Below are 11679 nucleotides of genomic sequence, written 5' to 3'. Positions count from 1 at the left end.
TTTTCTGCTCAATCTGAAAGAAAAAAGTAAAAAGTAATTTTGGAGCCATGTCTCTAGATAGAAAGCCTGATATAGAATACATGCATTTATGCTGTAATGGTTTTAATGGGTGACAATGGGGAAATGTCTCCCTCAGAGTCTGAGTGTCTGATGATCCACAGTTTATCACAGACTAATTACAGGAGCCGACGATGAACTACCCAAAATAAAAAATAAATCAAAGAAAACTCACAGACATGCCAAAATGTAGTACATACCCATTAACACAAAAAACTAAAGGCGTCCCTGCTGATGCACCAGGGTTAATGCATCACATGTAACATGTTCAGCCTTCATTTGTTGTGAGTCTTGCTATTGATTGGTAGTGTGGTTGAAAGCAGGGATTGTTATAAAGACTCACTGCCTCAGTGATTCTGCTCTTTATCGCCCGTCTTCTGGGTTTGATTTGATGTGAAAGCATCCCTCAACACATCCCATCATCAAGGAGAACTGTGACTACTCCAACTAACACACAACAATCATTTTGACAAAAATCAAAGTTTCAGTCTCCAGATAGATCTGAGTTACTGGCTTGTAGGTGGAAAACAAATCTAAGGACTTCCAAGAAATAGTCTGCAGTATTGTTTATGTGCTTAAACACGCGAAACCAACAGTAAAATACTTGATGGAATTTATTTTTACTTGTGTAAAGTATTTACCACGAGAAAGAAATCAGCCTGTTTTCATGTCAAAGCTGTGAACATCTCCGATCAGGTTTCAAAACTTCTGTTCATGTCGCTGGAAAACAAAACGCGGGACTTTAAATTCATCAACGATCTCATTTATTGGTCCTTGGTTCAGCGTCCTTTTCTGTCGTAGGTCTTTCATCATCGTTACGCTCTGCCCTCTGTGGCCGTTCAATGACAGGTTCCATCCCTAAATGACACGGAGACATTACGCACCAAACTAATGCTCACATCTCAGCAATTTCATGTTGAATTAGGCTCTCATTAGCATACTAAACCAATTCAAGTGGCCATGTTTTCGTACTCTGGAGGGAACCAAACAGGATTAGCATGAGCAGGACAACAAACACCAGGAAATGTTGGAGCCGCTCGATATGCATCACGTTACGATTAGCTGTGACTTCTCACATCCGGGGTTAATGTCGGGGGGAGGCAGGAGGTCATGGTGAAGCTCTGCAGCAAGACATCTTCAACTGCAAAGAACAGACGGACCGATCCAGTCAAACCCTGATCTTTGTGCTCATTAAATGTTGTTTAAAGTTGCTGATTATTAAAGTGAGTTCGTTGTCGTGCGTCTGTGACTTCCTGTTTGTCTTTCCAGTAAGAGCTGGGTGACCCGGGCGATGACGTCGGGGTGCAGCAGGCAGTCTAACAGGTCATTAGTGGTTATGGCGGTGTGTTCCGGCTCAGCTGCACACCCACGTGAACCACATCCAGTTAACCCGTCGCTGTGTTCCTCTTCTTCCTGCTCGGTTGTCGGTGCTGCTTGGTCCTCTTGGGATTCGACCTCACGATCCCTTGATGAGTGGAGCACCGGATCGCTTGTGGTTTCCGGTGAGACTGCGTCTGTCTGACAGCGCACAGGGATCAGATGTGGTCCAAAGGGAACCCTGAAGGGAGCAGAACCCCTGATTCCTCCTCCAGAGTCCCGTTTCACTGGACGGGCGTCTCTCTGGTCTCGGGTCAGTTTGTTGTGTCGTTGAGCACAAGCTCTCACAGCCAGGTTCAAACACTGCATGTTCTCCTGACGGGACGCTACGCCTTCCTGCAGAAACACAACACAGACATGCGTTATACTTTTAGAGAGTTCCTTAAGGAACACCAGTCCATTAAAATCCATTCCTTTAGAAGAGGAGAGGAAGTCTAAAGAAGGTGAAGGTGTTTACAAAAGCCACGCATCCGTTTGAACATTTTGGTGGAACCTCGGTTAGCTGGGTGTCTCACTGCGTCCATCACAGACAGTGTTGTAGCTGCCATCACTGGCAATCATTTGTAATTCTTACTGTGAATTTAAGTTATTACTAATCCATACCGTTGTCATATTATTTCCTCTTATTTTTATTTCTTATCATTTACAATCTTTTATCATTAGTTTCCTAACAGGACTTTGTGTCTCCATGGTAGATTGATCTGTAACAAGCTCCGTTGAAATACATAAATAATTAATCTTGGTTGGTAGAATACTTTTTCCCTGCAGGTTCTGTGTTGAAGAGGATCTTTCATTTCAATAGAAAATGCTTTAAAGTGATGATTGGTGATTTATTGAGTTCACCTCGTTGTCTTAATAACAAACCTCAGTAGAGTAACTCTGACCAACAGAGAGCTGAATGATTGATTCCCGGAGCGTTCTGCCAGAATCAACAACTGGCTGTGACTCAATCAAAACACAACACAGGAGAGAGTACACAACTACTACACACACATTACTTTAAACCAGAGAGCGCTTGTTGTGATTGGCTGCGAACAAAAAAAGTTAGTTTTTATAGATCTGGGAACAAAAATTATTAATCACAGTTATCGTTTGACTTGAAGTTTGGATCATACTTGAGTTGTTTTAATTGTGATAAGGTATTGAATATGGATACATTGAGATAAAGATATTGTTTGTAAAAATCACAGAAAATAAACTCAAAGATGTTGAATGTTTTGATGTTAATAATTATATCAGATAAATACACATAAGCAAAAGAAAAACAACTTATTTTGATAGGTTTTAGTAAAAATGTAGTCAAATTAATTAATTAAATACTTAATTTGAAAAAAATAGATTCTTAATATCAGAAAACAATATTCACGTTTGAATGCTAAACCTTCCAACCTCAAAGTGTTTTAAATAACTGCACTTTATTTTAGATCTTAATTATTTAACTTTATATATCAAAAAACTACCCATATCGCAAAATGATGGGGCTTTAATAAATAACTGAATTTTATTTTATATATTAATTATCGTAATTTATCATATTATTTAACCTAATCTGAAAAGTTTTATTGGCTTTTATTATTCTATTATAGTGATAAATGAATTTAGGATGAACATGAGCACTGATTTTTCGTGATTATTAAAATAGAGAAATATTTCAGACGCCACAGCCTGAACCACTATTGATTTGAGTGAGTAATTGACAGTATTAATCTGTTACCTCGGTGGGATTGAGCCAGTCGTCAGTGTCGTCATCACCTTTCAGGGAGCAGACCACGGTCTTGGTCACGGCCTCGCCGACTCTCGCCACGTCATCCGCTTCCTGTGTGGGAGCAGAAACCCAAGAACCAGAACCACGTGAAGATAATGAGACTGAACGATGGAGACGTGGAGCGTTAGGTCTGTGACCTTCAGAGGAAAAACCCTCCCTCTCAACAAACATTCATCTTTTCATGCAACACACACTTCTCATAATGACAGGGAGTCTTTACAGTCAGAGCGGTTCATTACTCAGAGCTGAGTCGCCTTCATCTGAACGCTGTCAGGATCAAACCGGACCGGAGCTCCTCAGGACGAAGACGAGCTAATGTGTCCAAACTTCAGTCTGAAAGTCCTGGAACATCGTTTCATTATTTAAGGGTTTGAGCTGAAGAACAAAAGCCCTGAGAGGCACGTGAGAAAAGACTGATCAAAATGCTTTTCTCTCCTGTGTTTATGATTTAATTACTGGTTTAAAAAAAATGTCCTCTGTTAAAATCAGTAAAATTAGTTTTATATAAAACAGATTTATTGTTTCTGCTAAACAATAAAGTTTTTCTATGCATAACACGTGATGTTTCTCCTCTCCATGCACGTTAAGATTTGGTGAAATTGTGCCTGAAACCTCCACTTTTGTAAAACAGGTGAAAAAAAAAAGTTTTACCGATTTTTTTTCCAGATTTACATTTTTTTTCCTGTAAGTGAAACAGGTAAAAAAAATAAAAAGTTTAACAGGATAATTTTCCATTATGAAACGGGTACAAAAACGGATAATGAATGAAAAGTAAATGGTTTTTTTTCTTACCAGGATCATTAAAGTTACTGTTATTTTTTATTTTATTAAAGTCAAAAGTTTTACCATGATCATTTTTTATAATTCATTTTTTGTGTTGATTTTTCTTCATTAGTGAAACAGGTTTTTTTTATCATCACTGAAACGTCCCTGAAGTGAACCACTACTAATTTCTTCATGCTCTCTAAACAAAAGCAAGTTATGTAAATTAAAACTCACCTGGAATAAAATATTAGTGCTTTTAGTCCTATTTAGTACATGGTTAGAGGTGCACTTCAGCCTCGTGTGGCCAAAATGAGTATTACAACAACAAACACTTCAACAAAATAATACTAAACATAAAAAACTGTCAAAACTTTCTTTTTCACTGGTTTTCACAGATGACATTTTTCTTTGCAGTCATAAACACAGGAAATAAAACAGTTTGGACCAGGATTAAGTTTTCCCCTCCAGGCTTCCGTACTGAGCAGAGACGTTATGTGTTCCTCACCAGCTCGATCCAGGAGTTGACGCTGACAGTGACGGGATCCAGAGACTCCACATAGTGCCACCAGTGTCTGGGGACGTACAGCACCTGAGCAGAGGAGATAGATTTAGTGTCTTTAAGCCCCTGAGATAAATGTGGAGTGAAGACATAACTGTACTGACCGTCCACTAGATGGCAGCAAACCCCTCCCCCCCACACAGACTGTCAGAGGTTCATTCATTCATACCGTGACTTTATTAAAGAGGCCAGCCGCATTGATTTCCTGCCTCCTCAGCAGTGATTCATTCAGGAGACAAGAGAAATGATCTGTCCTCTGATTTGATTTGCAGAAGTGGAGCCAAAACTATTCAGTCTGTGTCAAGTTTTTCTAAGAGAAAATGATCTGAGTCAACTTTCTCCTCTGGAGGGAAACCTTCAAGGTCATGGATTTGGAGAATAAAGGAGTTTATTGACCGTCCAATGCCTTACTGAAGATAGTAATTGGCTAAAAAATATGCGATAAGGACATCATTAATAATTGATATTCACAGATCTCTGATGTTACATTGTAAACAAACAATCAGTTTAAATTGAAGGTTCAGTTCAGTTACATTATGATGCGTTCAGGCTCTGTTCAGTTAAATGAGTATTGTCTGAAGGTAAACTATAACGTTATCATGATGTGTTCACATGTAATCTGTAAAATGTAGTGTTGGTGATAAACTAGAATAAATCCAGTAGTTTGAAGGAGACGTTTTCACATTAATATAAAACAGATATTAGAGATGAATTATGTTTAACTTCCTAACACTAGATCTAAGATTATAATACATCATAGAAACTAATAATGACTAGATTTGTTTTAATCTATAAAAATACAATCTTTTATTTGTGTTTTTATGAAGAAAACAAATCACTATAAATTACTAAAACAAAGTAAAAGTATAACATTTAGTATTTTTGATGGTTTACTGACGAATCTCCCTATTTGAAATCTTAAATAGAAGCTTCAAATGTAAATAAATGACATTCAGTAGAGGCGTAATCATTTTCAATCAGGTAGAATAAATCCAGATGATTGAGCTGTGACCCTGAACTGCTCACTGCTTCTCCAGCCTCCACAGTCTCCAGTCAGCTGTCTCCGTTGTTTACTGATATTTACTGCTTTTAAAAGGAGCTCCGGCTCGATCAGACGGTGAAAAGAGACGGACGGATAATTGATCTGTCACCACCCTGACTCTCTGAGAACAAAACAACGCAGCTGGAATCTGAAACACGGAAAAGTAGGACAAAAACACCAAAGAGTTCTGCAGAAATTCAGAGTTTAAAAGTATCAGAGGACGTTTCTGGATCTTAACTTTCTCTCTGAACTCTGAGCTGCTCTGTGGTTGATCAGGTGAACTTTACCCGGTTACTTTCCCTCCTATAAACAGAGATGACTCAGATTAATCTTCTATAAAATCTCCAAAGGCTGTTAAAAAACGACGCATTTCAATCTGAGGAGTCCAGACTTTAATTGGGACACGAGTCACGGCCGTTGCTTTGCTTGACACTTTTTTTTATAAAGGACACCACGACAAATAAATCTCACCGTTGAGTCTAGATTTACCAATAAAAGTCATATTCTATGGTTACTGCTGCCGTGTCACCAGCAGTTCATCAATGTAGAGAAACGGAGCAACATCAACCTTAAGCAGATAACTCATGTTGATGTTCTAATGTCTGAAAACACAACTGAGGAGAACTAGAATTGTTCTTTTTTTACCTCCATGTAGATACCAACATTACATCAAACTACACTAATGCTTCCTTGTACGTGTTGTTGAAGTCGTCTTGTTTGGGTTCAGGACATCATCTGGAGGAACTTGGTGATTTTTAACGAGCTGTATTCTCTGTATCTAGTGAGCCACATGTCGTCTGGTTTACTCAAAGCTGGATGAACCCAAAATAAACTGATTTAATTGCAGTAAACAGATAAAAAAGAAGCTTAAATAACTACTTAATGAAGCAGATATGTAAGAATCTGCATTCATGCTTTGTCAGGTCTGTCTGCACGACTACAAGCAAACAAATATTAAACAAGAGAATGTTTGTTTATCAATTATCAAAATTGTTACTGATTATTTTTCTGTTTAATCGACTACTCATTTCATCTCTAGTCTTCTTATGGATATAAATAGAAGAAAAGTTCAAATCCAAATAATTCCTCTCACAGGCAGATTATTATTATCCACTCACAGCTGAATTTAACGCCTGATGAGAATTGAATCATCAATTCCCTCAATAAGATTAAATAAGAGTTAATATCAACTTATTTGGTCATGAAATAAAGATTTTACACCTTGAGAGATACTGATTTGATATTTTTGGCTAGCTATTTTTAATAAAATTAGCATTTGTAAGTCTTCTGTCAGCTGTTAACAGCTGATAGTTCACAGTTTAATTTAATGGAACCCTCTGGCATTCAATGTTTGTAGACCAAAAATCAGAAAAATCAAAGAGCCGGTCACTTTTATCCATTAACATGATCTCTGCGTTGCGTTATGTATTTTTTTTTAGAATTGTAAAATCCAGACTCCTGACCTGTCCAGGCTGCAGAGTGACGACGTGAGCTCTGGCTCCGTTGAAAGCAGGGAACCTTTTCAGGTCCGGTTGGACCACATGGACCTGACTGAAGACGCTGGACTCCTCGTAGGGGATCCGGGTCGGGTAGAGGTGAGCGGTGTCCTCGGGGGGAAAGAGGTGCCAACGCTTCCTAGCAAAGCAAACAGAAGAGGTCAGACTCAGAGAAGGAAACGGTTGTTGATAGAAGTTTATTCAGTCGTTTGGTCGGAGCTCCTCTGGGGCCACGTGGTAGAAGAATGTAATGCTTTAATGCTTCACTGGTTTCAGGAAATGGTGGAATTAGAAAGCTAGTGATCTGTATGGGATTCCTGATTAACAATCTTCCGTCAGTGCACATGAAGCTCAAACACACAGCGACCCTTCTTACCGTCCTTGTACCTGCAGCACCAGGTTACAGCCGTACGAGTCCAGGTGACACGGGGTGTTGGCCCCCCCGGTGCCGACCCATAAGGTGCTCTCTCTCCCATCACGGCCCTCATAACCAAACTCTGACCACTTTACACCCTGCAACACAAACACAATCACATAACAGACCCCAAAATAATGTGAAAAAGTAAGAAACAGTCGGACTTTTAAATGACAAACGTTCTTTTTGTGCGACATGAAATGGACCAGCTGCTTTGACGGGATCCATAATGACCAACGGACGTCTGTGTGCAGAGAGACACAGCGACAGTATTTGTCTCCTCTCAGAGGAAACTGGTCCGTCAATCACGTCCCGTCACAGAGGTGTAGAAATAATGAGGTCGTTACCAAATACGCAAGCAGCAGTAAATGACAGACTGGTGGATATAGTCGTCTCTCAGCTCCATTCATCCTCCAGCTCAAAGGCGTGAATGTCAGCTGGTAATAATTGCAGGAGGATGCCCAATAAAAATTTACGGCCGAGATAAAAAAAATGAAATGAATTTGTGGCTTGAGAAAAAGGATGGCGCTTTTATGTCTTCACCTGACAGAGGACAAGCAGCAGCTAATGTAAAGTCGTAACGGAAAAAAAGCTTCACGTTTTAATTGGAAATGTCACAACAAGGAAAAGAAAAGCAGGAATATAAATGAGCTCATTGAGAAAAGGAGACTATTAAGGAATATTCTGTCCGTTTCCATTTTTTTATTTAACGTTTAATTTGTTGATAAGACGGAGCTCTGGCAAACAGATTAGAAGGTAAAAGCAGGTGAATAATGTTTTAAATTAAACTTTTAAGTTTAATTTAAAACAGCTCCAAAATGTGTTTATTATCATCTTAAAGACAATTTTGTATTTATAATTTTTCTTCACTTTGTCTGCTTAGAATGTATGTGAGGTCATATTTATGGATCCTATAACTGAAACTAAAAATGCCAACATACAAAGACATATTTTATAATTAAAAACTACTAATTCTGCACGATTCTCCACAGACTACAGAGCTTTCATGCTGTTTTTGAGAATTAATTTAAATGTATTTATCATGCAGCATGATCACAATAAGAAGGAATTTACTGATTCCTAGATTTTTAGAATAATGGTAAAAAAGGACATCTTGTTAAAACCAGAATTAAGAACATATTTCCAAATCAAGCACAATTCTAGCACGTTTATCGAGGGGTCAAAGGTCTTTAGCTGCACAGGTGAGAACAGGAAGTCCTCCTTAAATTATGTGATTTAGGAGAAATTGAGGATGAATCACATTTCATATATCTGAACCTGGGCGGTCTTTGATATGTGCAAAAAACTATCCTACTTGAAGCTTAGTAGATTCAAGTTTTTTAAGGTTTTTGAGGAACTGTTTCCTGTTTCAGGGAGCCAGGGATTGACTCAACTCTTCCCCACAACAAATTTAAACTATTTTATTGAATGTTTAGTATTATTGGCCTTTATGACAGATCCTAACCTGACTGTTTTTAAATGTTTTATATTAATAAACTGACTTTACATAAGTTGTAAAACGTTCTTTATCACTGACAATAGAGTGACTGGTAGGTCGGATGTTCATTTCCTATAACGAGTTTTATGCTTTTCCAAAAACACAGTGTGACGTGAGGAGGAGTACCTCAAACATGGAGGGCTGATCTTGAAACAGCAGGGCGATGTACTTGTAGTCCGCATAGGCCCAGTACTCTGAGTTTGGGTACTCACAGAACGGACCCACATGAGGCCCGGTCTGGTCCCGGGTCCAGCTGAGGAAGTGCTCCAGTCGGGCCTCCACGTAGGAACACTGGGTTTCAAACAGAGGAGCTGCAGAGAGAAAGGAAAAAGCACAAAAAAGAGAAGTTATCACTGGAAAATCTTGATGCTGTTTCTTTAAAACAATATGCAACAAAAAAAACGATTCATGAAGCAGAATCACAGCACGATGCGTCATCACGGAGGCATGAAATTTGACTTCACCCACTTCTGTGAGAATAATAAATCACACGGAGCGATTGGCTGTTTGTTTTTAGTAAACAAAGTGTGTCCGCGGTTGATTGATGGCATTTCTAATCCCTGGTGAGCGATGCCCCGCTGTCAGCCGCCGCAGCTGAGGAACATGATTTAGAAATGTAATTAGCGAGCTCTTATCAGAGGACGTGCTCTCCGTGATTCATCACAGGAGGAGGCGCTACTGTAGCTGCTCTGCAGCCACGAGGACGAGAAAAGAACAGAAAAAATCAGATCAATAAACGGCGGTCAGGTCAGTCTGATGGGTCAGCGATCACATGACAAGAGGATGAACTAAGACCGGAACCAATAGTCATGAGCTCACTGAACTTTGAGTGAAAGTAGAGAACCGAGGCTCTGTGCTGATAATCAATTCACAATATACTGAAACTGATAAATGATCGATCATGCCGGATGTTCTGAATGGAGATGAAAACGTCTTGCACTGCCAATAAGAGAGAGCTTTGGCAGACTATTCTGGATTAATGTCTTAAAGTGGACAGTTAGGATGAAGAACTCCACTGACTCGTCAATCATGTCTGATTAGGGAACATTATTTTACAAAGTGAAGTGAATTAACTGTCAATTAGGCGCCAACCTCTGGTTCTTTAAAGAGAAGTCAGAGCTTCCTGTGTTAAAGCTGCATTCTCTCTCCTGTCCACCAGGGGGCGACTCCTCTGGTTGTATAGAAGTCTATGAGAAAATGACTCTACTTCTCTCTTGATTTATTCCCTCAGTAAACATTGTAAACATGAGTTTATGGTCTCAATCTCTAGTTTCAAGTCTTCTTCAATACAGCATGATGTTCATTTAGAATTTTAGTTTCTTTATTCTAATTTATTTTAATCTTATTACTATTTAAACTGGTCTCAGTAACACTTATCGTTCTCTTTATAGTTTTAATGTTTTCTCTTATTCTTCTTCGATAAATCTCTGCACACAAGGATTTCCTTCTGGATTAATAAAGTTCTGTCTCATCTTGTCTGAACTCAGATGTGTCTGGATGAATCTTCACTTCTTACTGTTTGTCTCCTCTTTTCTTCCGAGTCTGAATCGGACCAGTTTGTCCCCCAGACAGCTGGACAGACGCTCTGCGGTCCAGAGGAGAGCCGGCCAGCCTCCCGTCATGCTGGTGAAGACCGCCGGCGTCTGCAGATGATGGAGAACCTTCTGGGTCTCCTCTGGGCTGAAGGGTTTCATGGCAGCCATGACCTGTTCCACCACAGAGGACGTAGACAAAGGTCAGCTGATAGACAGTTGGTATTTAAGTCTTCACTCCCAGACGTTTACCAGATAAGACACGTTATCTCCTGTAGGATGAAGGTCAACAACACAACAAAACAAATGTGTTTGACTGTTTTAATCAGTGCTCTGTCAGTTCATGAGCAAACTGAAGAAACCCACAGCTGTAACATTAACAAGGGAAATACAAAACATGGCTATCATGGGTCTTTACTGGTAGAACATTCAGTACAATGTTAAACATCTACCATATACAGGAATCAGCTCTGTATACATTCCCTTTATTGCACAAAATCCATAACCGTCTTTATAAAGCCTACAAGTGCAAATCTCCCCGCTGCGGGACTAATAAAGGATTATCTTAAAAGGCTTCAACAGTCTTTAAACCTGGTTTTCAACGTCTGTTGAAGGCATTAATAAGTAGCTTAATGCTGTAATTGGGTTTTTTTCTTTCTAAAACACAACAGTTGTTAACAAACTTCAACTTTAAACAATCTTTTTTGGTGCAAATTGATCAGCATGCACGATCACGTGACTGTCACAAATAGTTCTCTGATAAAAACACTATTTACTGTCAAGGATTTAACAAAGAAGGCACATTTGTTTTTGAAAGCTTTAGAAACAGGAAGTCCTAAAAACCTTCATTTTAGTCAATATTTTACAGCCAAATTAAATAGTTTATATTCAACCTTTGTTTCTTTATAATACATTTAATACTTGACTTCTTTCTGTACAGTTCTTGTATAAAGGTGATAAAGTAGTTTATGAATATGATGATTATTTCCTCCTCTCTGTAGTGGAGCTGGTTTAAGGTGTTTCACTGGTTTCACTGGTTGTCTTCTTACCCTCCTCAGTTCATCTAGTTCCACTGGTGTCACTGGTTCCACTGGTGTCACTGGTTCCACTGGTTTCACTGTTGTTGTCCTCAGTTCATCTGGTTCCACTGGTGTCACTGGTTGTCCTCAGTTC

The 11679-nt window shown here is 39.1% G+C and overlaps 1 protein-coding gene across 1 annotated transcript; it reads right to left on the bottom strand.

Moving 5' to 3' along the window:
- Nucleotides 1–8: 8 nt before the first annotated feature.
- hspbap1 (hspb associated protein 1) lies at nucleotides 9–11642 on the bottom strand. Its single transcript, XM_054615404.1, has 8 exons — nucleotides 11556–11642; nucleotides 10491–10680; nucleotides 9101–9285; nucleotides 7438–7574; nucleotides 7029–7200; nucleotides 4470–4553; nucleotides 3149–3250; nucleotides 9–1770 (listed from the first exon to the last, which is right to left on the bottom strand). The coding sequence occupies exons 2-8, from the start codon at nucleotides 10675–10677 to the stop codon at nucleotides 1276–1278; spliced, it is 1362 nt and encodes a 453-aa protein (XP_054471379.1). The 5' UTR covers nucleotides 10678–10680; nucleotides 11556–11642; the 3' UTR covers nucleotides 9–1275.
- Nucleotides 11643–11679: the final 37 nt, after the last annotated feature.

The sequence above is a fragment of the Anoplopoma fimbria genome, chromosome 16 (assembly GCF_027596085.1).
Source record: "Anoplopoma fimbria isolate UVic2021 breed Golden Eagle Sablefish chromosome 16, Afim_UVic_2022, whole genome shotgun sequence".
Lineage (NCBI taxonomy): Eukaryota > Metazoa > Chordata > Actinopteri > Perciformes > Anoplopomatidae > Anoplopoma > Anoplopoma fimbria.
Note: the sequence above shows the minus strand (reverse complement) of the source record. Positions and strands in the feature narration are given on the sequence as shown.